The sequence below is a fragment of the Protopterus annectens genome, chromosome 7.part1 (assembly GCF_019279795.1).
Source record: "Protopterus annectens isolate FY-2018-M chromosome 7.part1, PAN1.0, whole genome shotgun sequence".
In the NCBI taxonomy this organism is placed as follows: Eukaryota; Metazoa; Chordata; order Ceratodontiformes; family Protopteridae; genus Protopterus; species Protopterus annectens.
The window spans coordinates 510,538,924-510,554,432 of NC_056740.1; the positions used below are offsets into that span (position 1 = coordinate 510,538,924).

Sequence of the window (15,509 nt, forward strand, 5' to 3'; positions counted from 1 at the left end):
AAAAATCTAAGAAACGCTTAGTATATAGCAAGCAAAAGGATGTCCATAGTGAGGTATATAGTTCCTCATAATGACTGACAGTTGCAGAAACCACAATTTATTTATTTATTTTTTTTACATAATTATAAGTGAAATAAGTAAAATGGAGCCAGTTGTTTGTTCTGGGTAAATAATAAACTTTAGAAATCTTATGAGCTATTTGAGATACTATTTCTATATACTGGTTTGATATGCTTACAGTCCCAAAACATGTGCTGAATATCTGGATTGATAGTAACTTCCCCATACAAGGGGAAGGTTTAAAACCAGCTTATACTTCCAATTGATACTCAAAACAGGATTATTTATTTAAATGATGCAGTGCTTTTACCTGTGAAGATTAACACATAGCTCTCAACTTGCAGTCCAAAAAAATCTGGACAAAGCCAAAAATAATGCGGGGACATAGCCCTAAAAATAGGGACAAATTTTAAATATTGCTCTTATAGACTTAGAAAGTTGCTCTAATAAAATATATTATGTTGCATGCATTTTCTGAAGGATTTGAAGTCTGGAACTCAAATGCCTGTCATTATTTAGTGAATTCAACCCTCAATGATTTGCCATATAAATCCAGGAAAACTACAAATTCTATGAGGAACAGATCAAAAATATGGGGCAAAATTCTGAACATTCTTTGAGGATCTGGACAGTTGAGAGGTATGATTTCCACTACAGAAGGGATTCGTAGTTACAGACTCTCTCTCCCTTGTTTTGTTAATATGGGACCTCAACACAATTGTCTATGAGCAGATGTCATTTGCTCCCGTTCAGAAACAGATTTATTATGTTCTCTCACTTAAGTTAAAATATTTATTGGGATTGCTTTAAGCACGTGTGAGAGAATAGAAGGAAGGAAGGCATACCTCAGTTGAAAATATCTTCATCTCTCAGTGACAAGTAATTTGAATTTACTCATTAAAAATTCAAAGAAAGCAAATACTAGTTGCTCATCTATGCTTTGCTACACACCTCCAATCCAGGTTATAATTATACATTTACACATGGACCATTTTATAGTCTTATAATCTATGAGTAATTAAGGATGGCCCCAAAGTAGATCTTCAAGGATGCCCAAAAGGGTGCTGGCAACAGCCTTCTACATAACTTTCATGGCCAAAAACATTGCTATCACTGTGTGCCATTATATAAGATAAAATGGCTTGGATGCTCTGTGCCACACTATACCTAAAGGAAAGCTATAGCCTAATATTTTAGACTCCAGTCTTGCCAAAAATGGGTGTGATATCTAATACAAGTTAAGGCCTGTGTCATAGTAACTACTGATGCATACAACTGGATATGTGGGTATCATGCACCACTTCTCAGACAATTAAACACAAAATGCTTGTGTTTCTGCCCTTGTTTTTCCAAAGTAAACTTGAAAATAATTTATGTATTTTTGTTAACAATTTTTTTTGGAAATTGAGATGGGAATATGTGTTTAAAGGTCATATTAAAAGCACTGATTATCCTTAAAATTCTGATTTGCTATTTTATGAATCAATAATTGCAAAGAATTTCTCCAATAAGGCTTTGAGGCTAAGTGCCTGCCTGGATTCAGCACTATAATGTAAGTAAATCCCTAGATATTTTGGAGGGTGTGACACCCATTGCAACGCTGCTAGGGCACCTTTGATAACTAAAGGTTAATTGCATTGCACACATAAAAAAGTACTGTCCTTGCTTTACTAAGCTTACACCAGACATTATTTCAAAGTCTTAAGAGTTGTAAGAAATATCAATTTGCAGGTTTTTCATGAGAAGCAAATAGTCATCTGTAATAATTAATTTCTTGAATTCCTCATAACAAAACCAGCATCTTTGAACTGATTGCGAAGCTAACACTGGATGTACTAAAAGCTTGACACCTTGAAAAAATAAGGGTGAGGGTGACAAAGGTTACCCCTGTTGTTTACCTCTCTGCAACACAAGAGGAAGGGAAAATGTAGTGCCCATAAATACTCTTGCCTAAGGGCGTGTATATAGTGGAGTAACTGCCTTAATAAATTCCTGATGGAAGCTAATTTTTGCCATTACTCACCAAAGATATTCCCAGCTGACTGAGTCAATGGCATTTCCAAAATCTACTAAAACATTCCCTGTTTGTTTCACATCACTATACTGTCCTGGTATTAAAGTAAATAGATCTTTGGAGTGGCTATGCTATACCTATGCTTTTTAAACCCAGCACGAGCTCTGTGGATTATTCTAGGAAGTAGAAGGTAGACCCTTGAAGTTAAGATCTTGGAATAGCATTTTGACTGGATTAATTAAAGAGACAGACCTGCAGTTCCTAATAGCATCTTGAGAGTTCTTCCAAGGCTTTTAAAGTATCCTGGATTCTGATAATGAGGAGAAATGTAATCGGAGGCTAGACCTCCCCTAGTTCACCTTCACACATCCATATTTATAAAAGATCTTTAGTGTTAGTCAAAACCAAAAAACAAACACAACAGTCAAATATACTTAGAAATGCAGATCCACGGGAAAGAGGAGCCAGAACGTGGAGACATTTCCAAAACCTTTTTATTCTCATACAGTTGATGACAAAAATAAAATCAAGCGCTTTCGCTTGGCTGAGTACCAAGCTTTATCAAGATGATCTTTAGTGTTAGAGCAACCTGGGGTATGTTGTATCTGTCTCTGGGGATATATCTGCCATTCAGAATGTACCCTTTTATCCTATCATTGGTACAGCAGCAGTTAAGAAAACAGTATCCTGTCTTAGTTACAGATACATCTCAGGAAACTATTCCTCATACCTGTCAACTGTACAGATTTTCACAGAATGTCTACATTTTGCCTCATATATTTGGTCCATGTTTATTAAAATTGTGGTTTTCTGGCAAAGGTTGAAGTCAGAAACTAATGACAGAGTCCATACCCTTCAGAAAATCCATGCTAATGTAAAACCTATTATTCTTTCAACTTTCTAAGTTTGTAAGAACAATATTTAAAAATTGTTCCTATTTTTGGGTCTTTGACCCCCCCATTATTTATGGTTTTGTCCAGATTTTTTGCTTTAAGAGGTTGAGAGGTATGCTGTACCTTCAGTATGCTAAATTTAACAAAATATGTTTCGGCTGGTCTGCCTTATTTTAACTAAACTGATCTTGTTTTGCGAAGCACTATCATGAATACAATGGTAAGTTTTACATACGTCTAAAATTCAGTGGCAACAGTACATTGCTTACATAACAAAGCAAGCAAAGAAATCCCAAAGAATTAACTGTGTGGTATAAAATAAATCCAAGATAAGCGATAAAAAAAACTATTTTATATAGCAAAAGCATTTACCAGTTTTACTATTAAATACGTTCATTTTTATGTGTTGGTTCTTTTATTCGGTCATGTGTGTGTGTGTGTGTGTGTGTGTGTGTGTGTGTGTGTGTGTGTGTGTGTGTGTGTGTGTGTGTGTGTGTGCTTTTTTATCACTTACATTCCTTACACAAGATGATAAACCTTTAATGAGCAAGATACTTAAGTTCAGTGCATAATATGAACTTGCCAATCTTATACTTAAGTTCGTGGAAAGCCATATCTGAGAAAAGTGACAGTAGTATAATTTTCGAAAAAAGGAAAATCAACTCTATTTCAATTAAAGTTACAGCAACATGTAATTTGTGATAGTGCTTATTCTAATGTGTACTGCAAACTGTAAAGATATACTGCTACTATTTATTGCAATCGATATTTTTTCGATGTAATATAAAGATCTGAAAATTAAATATGTTGTTTGACTGCTTTCAAAAGGGCCGATGTGTTCCATTTCTGCAATAACTTAAAGTACCATCACAAGTTATATCAGTAATATGATAGAACATCGAATTCATTTTTTAATAGTGGTATGTTTCAAACAGTTTTAACATTATCACCTTGTCTGTTTGACTGCCGTGCAGGTATTTAGTTATATTTATCTGTCTCCCGCACTTCTCCTCAAATAGTGGACTAGCTGATGTTAATCCGTTATCTGCTTTAAATGTTCTTATTTCAGGGTTAACATCCAACAGCTAAAAGAAATCTATGAAAAAAAGATTGGAGGCATGAAATTAAGTATCTGAGGTTTCCAAAGATAAACTGACTGAAGGCCTTTATGCGCTGTAGACACAGATTCTCTTTCCTCAGATGTATAGCATTTTGAAGTTAGTAGTTTGCAATGTTTGAGTGCTCTAAGAAGCATTACTCTCTAAAAAATGTAATCTACAGTTCAGTCCTCTTCATTCAGTTTGTCTTTAATGGCCGGCCCTAGACAGGGCATGAAAGCGCTAGAAATATAAGCGCAATAAAATCAACAGCTCTGCGGACTGACATTGTAAGATTAGTTTTGATGTAACATTGTTGGTGGCCTTCAGTAATGACAAAATTATATTTCAATTAAGTTTCCTAACTGCTCTCAGTCTGATATAATGTACACCAGGAAGGTTATTGCCTGATAAGCATGTTTTCTTGCTTTCTTGCTTTCTAGAGCACAGTCATCATTGGATTCTTCAACAGGATACAATGACCTACATTTTGCTATCTCAGAATTAACTGTATAAACTCTTCAGACTGACTGTTTTATCATTTTTGCTTATACCAAAGGTTATTATTATCATTATTGTTTTTTTTTTTTTTTTTTTGAGGAAGTAAAAAGAAACAATTCCATAAAGTCAGTGAGGCAGTAAACTGCTTCTATGCACAGTCATCTATGGTTTTCTGTCAGATGTTTGGATTTACCTGAGGCTTTACATCCCAATCTGTTCTGGAGAGGAACAGTCCATATATACTGCTCTCCATGGTGTCTTCTCTTCTAAAGAGTCTGCTGCTATTCTACATATATAAGTTTTGCAAAGGAATGTTTGCAAATAAACTTGCAAATACTATAAAGAAAAAAGAAAAGAGCCAAAGCGAAAAAGAGCAAAATATATCAGAAGCACGGAACCCAACTTTTTCAAATACATTGAAAAGTACTGTCAGAAAAATTACTAAATGTTCGTCTGCCCGCAATTTATCTGTTGAAGAGGAAGAACGCAAAACTGAATTTTCTCTTTCTCCCACTTTCAGCTACAGAGTAGCTATTGCTAATGGACTAGAAAAAAATATATTTTTTACATATAATAACAATAAAGAAGGGCTGTTTCAAGATGCATCTACTGATAGCTCCAATTCGGACTCATTAATTGAAGAAAAGTTGTACTACAGTGAAAAAGACCAACATTTTCTAACAATGCCAATAAGACGAAACAGAAAGAGTCTCAATAGCCTTGCCCCGTCTGATGGAAGTTCAGACGGGGAACGCACTTTAAACACGCTAAAACTTGGAGCACTACGTAAATTTCGAAAATGGAAGAAAAGTCAGGAATGCGTTTCATCAGATACGGAGGTTAATTCATGGAGAAAGACCCTTGGATTAAGGAGCAAATCTTTAGACAGAGCTGCTCGTCAGCAAAAAAATGCACTTGAGCCAGGTTTTAGCTCAACAGGATGCATCAGTCAAACACATGATGTTATGGAAATGATTTTTAAAGAACTTCAAGGAATAAGTCAAATTGAAACTGAACTTTCTGAATTAAGAGGGCATGTAAATGCTCTAAAAGAATCAATTGATGAAATATCAACCAGTGTAGAAGTTGTTCAAAATGAAATAGAACAGCTACGAACAGGTTTTGTACAATCTAGAAAAGAAACTCGAGATATTCATGATTATATCAAACAAGTTAGTAACCAAGGAATTAAGTTAAGTGTACGATTTTTAAATGTGCCTGAAGAAAAAAATGAAAGCACAGAAAAAGTGGTCTACAAAATTTTAAGGGAGAAACTGGGTTTTGCTGATGGACAAAACACTATTAAAATTGGTATTGCACATCGATTAGGTCAGCATAGGGACTGCCCAAATGCTAAGCCAAGACCAATTATTGTATACTTTGAAACTCCACAGGATAGGGACTCAGTTTTGAAAAAAAGTTACAAACTTAAAGGTACTGGCATAGCAATTAGCACGGATATTCTCATGCACAACACTAGAGAAAAAAGGGATCGAGGACTTCCATCTTCTCAGACGTATGAAAGCATGGACATTAAGCTGTCAATAACAGAACCAAAAAATGAACCTTATTATTGGGAATCACATGGAGATAGTGACAAAGAGCAGGAAGCTGATATAAATAGAAATAAATATGCAGTTGTCTCAAAATCATGTAAAACAAGAACTGGAACTAGGAAAGGGAGTTCAGAATCCACAGATACGAAATCTCTAGGCAGAATTATTGATGGAGATAGTTATCCGGATGCAACTCAATATGCTGATCTTGGTTTTCCATTATCTGATTATGATGGCCTTGAAAAACAAACAAAACCGTATTCAGAAGTGACATCTGTGTGGCTATCACAAAGTGAATATTCAACTCCTAAGCTTAGCAGATCAGAATCTGATTTTTCTAAACTTTGTCAGTCTTATTCTGAAGATTTTTCAGAGAATCAGTACTTTACTAGGCCCAATGGCTGTTCTCTAATGTCTTCCTCTGACAGGGAACTTTGGCAGAGACGACAGGAAGACACAGCTTCGAACTGGTACTCAGGCTCACAGGAGCAAAATTTTTGTCAAGAAGATCACATTTTCCAAGAAAGAAATGAAGCAGAAAATACTGAAACAGTTGATAGTGGTGTTAGTAATGGGATTATTTGTGCATCAGGAGACCAGACTCATTATAGTGACTCACAACTTTCTTTTCAAGGTGATATTTCACCGTGGACGGATTGGCAGAACTTAGAGCATGCAACAGACTCTGGTCTTGACACATCAACCCAGCAAGTTTTTGATTATGATGTCAGTAGTCCTTGTGACCAACAAATAGAGAACTATTCAACAGAATATGAGCAGTGCCAAGAAACTGAATTTCACTATGAAGTTGAAAACTATGATCTGTCATTCGAAGGGAATTCCTCAGCATGCCCAACCTATGAATGCAAAGAACAAAATCAGTGGGATAATTCATATGATGCATATGATGTGGAAAATCCTAATGGTATTTGTAGCAGTCCAGATAGATCACCATTGATGTATAGAAGTCATAGTGAAATACAAAGTGATGATTCTGAAGAAGTGGCTCCAAAGTCTTGGAGTAGTCGGCTAAGTGTGGATCTTTCAGACAAAGGATTTAGTTTCCCAAAATTTGGATCTACACTTCAGCGTGCCAGATCTGCTTTAGAGGTGGTTTGGAATAAGAGTACGCAAAGCTTAAGTGGATATGAAGAGGGCAGCTCATCTTTCATGGGAAGATTTAGGACATTATCACAATCTACTGCTAATGAATCGAGCACTACCCTAGACTCAGATGTTTATACCGAGCCTTATTATTACAGAGCTGACGATGATGCTGAATTTGTACAGCAGACTGGAGACAATGAAACAGACTATGTTGAAGTCATGGAAAAGGTATTAGCCAATTTGGAAAACAGAACCAACGCCAATGAAATGGATATGCAAATTATCGATTATGAAGCCTCCTATGAGGCATGCACTACAATATTTTATGACGAGGATTATGATATACAGTATGATAATCAGGTTACTGAAGGAGTTGTGGAGTCCAGTGGAATAATTGATGCAACTCATATAGAGGAAGATGAAAATCAAAACATTCCAGAGAAAATAGAGGCTCCAATTAAAAAGAAAATCCGACCTACATTTAAAGATGCAGCTGTAAAAGCATACAAGAAGCAAATGATCGAACTTGAAGAGAAGATGTTTGCTGGAGGTACTGTATTTTATTACATAATTCTATTTTGAAAATGTGATGTTTGTGAGATGTTGTAGGACATCAAAATTACTGTCTGCATTCAATGAACATCTGTTCTTTCATGAATATAATGCAACACATTAACTTGAACTTATGCAAACAAATGTCAAATTGTACACTATCATAAAAAAATCTTGCTGCAGATAAAAATTCAAATTCTGTTTACAGTCTGAATTATTTTATGAGAGATTTTAAATTTAAAATTAATTATCCAGTGTTTAAATGAGCACCTTTAAGGCACATACACTTGCAGTGCTGTTTCACTGGTAAGCATTATTTAGTTCACAGTGGGACTTTGCTATCTGTGCTGGCACACTATATCTCATTAAAAGCATTTTAGAAATACTACTGTTACCGCATGCAGTTGTTGCTAATTGTGATTTATTTCCTTGTTTAAGAAAATGGGTTATGGTGCACAGGTGTTGCTATTAATTTCAGTTGCTTTAGTTATGAAAACTGAGCTGTAATGGTATGCTTGCATAATATTTTGGTTGATGATTTTCCATGCTGCTAATTATTCCCCTACAAAGCTGCCCCTGTCTAAAGTCAGCATTGCAGTGTAGCTGCCTTTGAGGGACCTATTTCACTAAATACATTTCGATTGTAGATGTCAGTGCTGTTTTAGGCATCTTTCCATACATAGGAAAGTTGTTGCTAGCTAGATGAAAAAAACCAAAGTACGTGGACATGCCAAATATGTATTCCCACACCCTGACAAATGAGGAACACACACTCAAGAGTGAAGACAGACTTACAGGAGCATCTGACAGGACAGAAGACCAAAGCATTCATTCAACAATATGCACCTATGAGGTGTAGAGTCTTATTTTTCAGTAGTTATAGCCTCACATGTTTGAGTAAAATGCTACTGCATGCAGTAGTCAGTTTGAGACTGACTGAGAGTTATCTGGTACTGTTGGTTGGTTAGTGCCACTGCTGAGACATGCTGAAATATGGTTGCAAGTTACGAGAAGAAAATGCATAGTAAGAACCAAATCTGTCAATTAATTCAGTGCAGCTGTTTCATTAGTGATATGTATCTATACTTATCTGTCAGCACATATGTTAAGACTTCATAAGGTAATGCAAACTGCCTAATGTTTTAGGCAGAGAGCCAGAGAAACCCCGAGTGAACACTGCAGGTAAGCTCCTGAGTCCAGGTAAATTTCTAATTATCAGTGTATGGGATGAAGGTTAAATGAAGCTTATGCCTAATTTCAAAACAGATGTACATCAATTTAATAACAGAAAAATTACCTGTTTAGTATAAAAATGAGCCTTTCATGATACTTGCTGCAATAAGGTTTCTTGGGCTATTCTCTCCATTTAAAAAGTAGATGATTTTTAAATAAGTACATCACTCTAAAAGTGTTGAATTCAAAGACAATTGGATGATATTCAGAGAGTCTTTATTGTGAGTCTTGAAACAGTGAATCTGACTGAGTGAAAATATGGACTTAAATATGTCAAGTTCAAGACTGCTCTTTTCTGGAGTATTGCCTTTAGAGCTCATTGTTAGCATATATATTTATATTTGGGAGAGGGCTTGCACTCTACATTGAGCAGTGCAGGGGCAGGGGCACTCCCCTAACAAAAAATGCAACTTTAAAGGAGGACAACAATGTCTTGCATTCATTGTTCTCTTGTATTTTCAAAGCGCAATCCATCCATTACCCCTTTGTCCCATTTTTTGGCCATGCAGATTGGTTGTCACTTCAGTAAAAATCATCTAGAACCAGGCTTTACACCACCAGGCTAGCCCAGCTGCGGTACTTCTTCCACACCACACACTCTCACCTATAGCCATTTAGAGAGTCCAATTCACCTACTGCAAGTCTTTGGAATATAGGAGGAAACCAGAGCACATAGAGGAAACCCAAGCATACTCCACACAGAAGTCACCCTAGCCAAGAATCAAACCATGGAACCTCTTGCTGCAAAGAGACAACACTGTCTGCTGTGCCAATGTGCCATGCTAATTTTCAGAGATATTTTTTCAAAATTCCAGGGCTCTCACTTACAAGTCTATGGGTGGTATTCATAGTCCGGAGCTGGACAAGTTCATAGTGTGCATCCACAGACAACTGAGCTATGAAAATATGCAAATCAGGTCAGTGTAATTTAGTTGCATTAAATATAGAAACATTAAACAATTTCTATAATTTTTCTAAATGTGTAAATTATATAAAAGTCAGTCATCTTTTTGTATGTGCAAACTATTTTTCAGTATTGTAAATTGTATGTGTCTTGGCATACCATGGGCAAGTACAGCTGAGCTCAGTCTCACTTAAAGTATTATAGCAAAGCATGCCGACTGTGTAGTAGCTAAAACTGTTTTTTTTTTTTTTTAAGTAGATGGATTATAACAGTTTCATGTAGGAGTATCCTTTTATGACTACCTTAATGATTTCAATAAAGAATATAAAGTGGTGATAGCAAAGATTGAAAAGGAGTAGACAAATGAATAGCAGAGCACACAAAGGAAATATCAAGAGCATTTTTATTTAATTTAATTTTATTTATTTATTTAATTTAACATTTGTTGACCGGGAATATCCGACTAGGTTCCACAGAGCCTGTTTTCAGCGGAGGCCCGGGGAGAAATGCTCCAGATGCATGTCTTTGGAATGTGGGAGGAAACCGGAATACCCGGAGGAAACCCACGCGAACACAGGGAGAACATGCAAACTCCACACAGAAGGCACCCCAGCCGAGAATCGAACCGGAGAACCTCTTGCTGTGAGGCGACAACGTTAACCTCTGCACCACTGTGCCGCTCATTTGAGATGGAGTTGGTCGGAGAGGTTGGGCACTATGTTTCTGTTCGGGCATAGACCCACAATTTTTCAAAAGTCTTTTATTGTAAGAGGGTAGAATGGATGGAAGGAGGGAAGAGAGTGTAGGAGAAACACTAAAGGAAGAATGGGTGAGGAAGTCACAACCATGTACCCAGTCCACAGAGCCTCAAACACATCCACTGCCAGATGGTGTTGCAGTACAATTCTCCAATGTTGAGGGGGTAGGGGCCTGTGTTTACACAGTGGTTGGGACCACGTGGGTGAGCATGTCTACACTGAAGATAGGTTTTGACTGATATAATTCTCCATTTCATTCCCTCTTCCAATATTTTCTCAACCAAACTCCAAAGACCCTGTTCAATGAGGCATGACAGGCCTACAGGACTGGTGCCTCCTGTCTGAACCTGCGAGGACGGGCCTGAATGGGCAGAGTTGATCTCTCTCAAGCCTGAGAGGTACATGTCTGGACTGCTCTAGAAGGATTTGAACCTGTATAAAAGAAAAAATAAAATAACAGAGAAGCAAAACAACAAACTAAAAAGAAAAGTATAAGCAAAGTAATGAATAAAAGAGAAAAGGAAAGGTGAGGACAGAAAAAACAGAAAAAAGTACAATAAATCCATACAATAGTGTTGTAATGCAAGGTATCAAGTCAATAAACCGCTGAAAAAATATATTTCTTGAAATATAGTTGTGTATGGGAAGTGATTAGGCAAACACTTGGGGAAGTGCTTATATAACTTGACTAGATGTGCAAGAGTAGTGCTTATGCATGCTTGTCATGAATTGAAATGTCAATTGATTTTTTTCTGTTGCAATGTCTTGGTGTTTCAATCCCGTACTTTTCAAACCATTTTTTACTGCACACAGTCATCAAACATGAAAGAAATCACTAACTACTACAGATATTCATGCTTAAAACTGACAGTATAACACATTTTCCTTGATCTGTCCCTGCCTTCTTTGGAATTTCTTTCAGTTGTAAAGGTATAACAACAGTTATTTGCAGGATTATCACTGAAATCAGTTTTAAAAGCATTGCTGTACTGCTGTTTATGCTACCCTGAATTATGTGTAATCATTTTCACTATGGTCAGTTAAGTCAGAGATATCTTATAGAGACACTGGCTACTCTTGCCAGAAGATTCAGCCAGTCTCCCGTTTTTTTTTCTTCTTTTTTTGTTGGGAATCGTATTTAATTTTTTCCTCAGCTATAAATAAAAAAGATAAGGATAGTTGTGTTTACCTGTATTTGACTATATTCCACTCATACACACGTCTTCATCTCACTATAGTAATTTTCTCTTACTGTCAGATTGTAACTGTTGAATGTGTACATGTGTGTATTATTAAAATTCAGTAGTAAAATATTTTTCTTCTTTGTTGTGTAAGGTACTGAAGAAGTATAGATGCAGGTCTATGTTTTGTTTTAAAAAATGCATTCAACACTGTGTGGGAAACTTGAACTGCAAATGCTGAAATATAACAATTCAAAGAATGCAAATTTCCTTCTCTGCAGATCTTTATCTAATGTACAATAATGAAGTAGAACAGCTTGTTCTCTGAAAGGGTATTTGCTGCTCATTATTAAAACAAAGTAACCCCCAACCCCCTCCCCCAACAGTCAGTCTGACTAGGGTGTGGTGAGTGTCATTTCAGCCATGTTGTAAGTGCAGCAAGAAATAATGAAGAAACAATAAATTCAGCAATTCTTTTTACTTACATTTAGTTACCTCCCAACGAACTTGTCTTATAATAATTAGAAAAGGTCTTGCAACTTTTTCAATGCAATGCTACACAACTCTTTACATCTATAACTGTAAATTTTAGTATATAACTGTATTACATGCAATCAGCATTGCTGATATTTGAAGGTTACCAATACATTTGCAGTGTTACCTGTACAGTTTACTATTTTCATTATCGTAAATGACATTTTTATTTATTACTGTAACACCTTAACAGGAATAGCATTACTTGTTCATATTTTACTAATGCATATCAGAATGGCACTTCAAGTACATATTTGTAGGTTAAGATGTGTGACTGTTGAAATTTATGTACTTGTACAATTTTTTCTACCCCCAGATACATACACACATACACACACACACACACACACACACACACACACACACACACACACACACACACACACACACACACACACACACACATACACACACACACGTGGATCAAACTTGGCCAGCTGGTCAGCAATATACTTTTGCAAGTTTCCATACCTAAGATGGCACTTTGGACTGGAACAGGCTATACCTGTCAGAGGTTACTGGTGGTCAACCAACTCCTGCCAGATGTTGTTTCCTGAGTACTGGTACATGTGTACGCCTGGAACTTCTCATGCAGAAGGTAGAGCATGATTAAAGTCTGTTTCTAACATCAGCCAGGAGTGTGGCCTCATGTCTTTACAGGTGCTACCATCATTTAAAGAACCAGAGCCAGAAAGAGGAAAGAATGGTGAGGACAGTATTAACCAGGGTTAGAACCACTCCCTATTGAGTGTGACATCACCAGTGAGGGCAGTATTAACCAGGGTTAGAACCACTCCCTATTGAGTGTGACATCACCAGTGAGGACAGTATTAACCAGGGTTAGAGCCACGCCCTATTGAGTGCGACATCACCAGTGAGGGCAGTATTAACCAGGGTTAGAACCACTCCCTATTGAGTGTGACATCACCAGTGAGGGCAGTATTAACCAGGGTTAGAACCACTCCCTATTGAGTGTGACATCACCAGTGAGGGCAGTATTAACCAGGGTTAGAACCACTTCCTTTTGAGTGTGACATCACCAGTGAGGGCAGTATTAACCAGGGTTAGAACCACTCCCTATTGAGTGTGACATCACCAGTGAGGGCAGTATTAACCAGGGTTAGAGCCACGCCCTGTTGCATGTGACATCATGTTGACCAAACCCTTTTTTACTAGCATGATCATGAGACCAGGTATTGATAACATTGACAGGTTTGGTTTATGCACAAATGCTTTGTTACATCCTGTTTTTTTCTCAAAGGGAAACACTTACCAGACCATACAATTACTAATGGATTATTTCTTTCTCTAACTCACTTAGGAGTTGCCAGTAATATTCATTCATATTTACATTTTTTCTTATGTCTGACTTTAGCAGTATTTGATTTCATGCATTCATGTGGGGACCTATCACTTTTTTTTAATATTATTGATAAGCAGTAGAGAATGAAATGTCAATACTAATGTGAGAAGTATTTCTAGGATTTTACTATATGTATTACTTGTTAGGGCATGACATGCAAGCCTCAATGGCTAGGGACTAACCTTCACATTCATTCCAACCTGACATTCAGATGACTCCATTTTGAAATTTACCTCTATGCATCTAATGCGAACAGTTTGGCATTGCTGCAGAGTGCTGTGGAGTTCGTAAACGTCCACACTGGATCTATCCCTTCTCAGACTCATTCATGTAGGCTGTCATCACACACTTTCACAATCTGCAAAATTCTGGAATACACCAATGTTACTTTGTAACACATTTGCATTATATATAAATTAGCCTGATTTGTTTAGTACATGTGTAAAAGTTTACGCTGCAAGGTTGAGCTGCACCATATTGATTCGCAAGTAGCTGAGTTAAGAGGTAAATTACTTAGGATACCTCAGACATCCAAAAGTAAGACAAAACATTAAATAAATAATAGTTATTAAGAGGGCATTTAACCTTTCCTGTTATAATGTTTCAAAGGTCAGTTGCAAAGCATTTTGAACTACATTGTGTTTTTATGTTGAAAGAGTGTTTAATTGTGGAAAACTGCTTGCAAGTTGTTTGATATGTACTCGTGTTCATTGAAAATGTAATAACTGAACAGCACATCATTTTTATTCTCCATACAATGTAGAACGTGTTATTGAACTTGGCACTGTTCACTGTGCATATGGCAGATATACAGATGAGTAGTGAAAGTGTTGTTTTACTAATGCCATAGAGATAAGACTACTTGTCAATGGCAGACAGAACTGCAGTTTTGTATTGAAAAATCTGAACTTGTGATCTTTTAAATTACATCTGTGTCAGATTGTTTCTGTAGTTGTGTATGTGGCAGGAATAGCAGGTCAGTGGTTTAAACTTTAACTACTGAAGAAATGCAGTCAGTAATGTGGCAAGTGTCAGACAGTTGTCCCTTTTTTTTTTGTTTTCCATTTCTTCCTGTATAGTACAGATGGAGAATGAGGGATCCAAGCATAAACATGATAGTTTTAGTTATGAGGAAAGTCATGTACTCATGGCAGCACTTAGAACATCTGGGGGCGGGGTCAGAAAAGTCGAGAAGAACAAAGCATGGTGCCAAGTAGTTTTTTTGTTGTTGTTTGTTATGAGACTGATCATGTTGTATATCTGGCACATTAACAGGTATGCAGAGGGTTTTATGTAGGAAAAACAGATAGAAAATTTAAGAGTAGAATTAGAGAACATTTATATGACATTCAACATCAAATAATAACTAATGCACTGGCCAAACATCATGAATACACAAGATGCACATAATTTTAAACTTATGATTACAGAGAGAACCAAGATAGATAACAGGATGGGGGACATTAAGAATAGGACTGGCTTGAATGAGAGTAAGTGGATAGTCAGGTTAAGAGCAGACTCAGGCAAAGGACTTAATGACAAGGTCCCCTTAAAACCCTTACTCAAAGCTAAAAAAATAAGGAGATAAAGTTTTCTGTGCACCCATACAGCAGAGTGTATTTATAAAAATGTGTTTTATTATATGTTGTTTTGTAAAGCATTATGGTAGATTTTATTTGACTTTAATTGTTTTTAAGTTGATTAGCACTTAATTACCTATTTGTGGAAGTGATGAGTCAAATTATTTAAATCTGAA

The 15,509-nt window shown here is 36.5% G+C and overlaps 1 protein-coding gene across 1 annotated transcript in view; it reads left to right on the forward strand.

The window, feature by feature from the left end:
• The first annotated feature begins 4,643 nt into the window (after positions 1–4,643).
• The window catches only part of UNC13C (unc-13 homolog C), a 4,920,764-nt gene continuing 4,909,898 nt past the window's right edge, over positions 4,644–15,509 (forward strand). Inside the window, exon 1 of the mRNA XM_044078941.1 lies at positions 4,644–7,778. Within this exon, the coding sequence (XP_043934876.1) occupies positions 4,817–7,778 (2,962 nt within the window). The 5' untranslated portion in view covers positions 4,644–4,816. The remainder of the gene's footprint in view (positions 7,779–15,509) is intronic.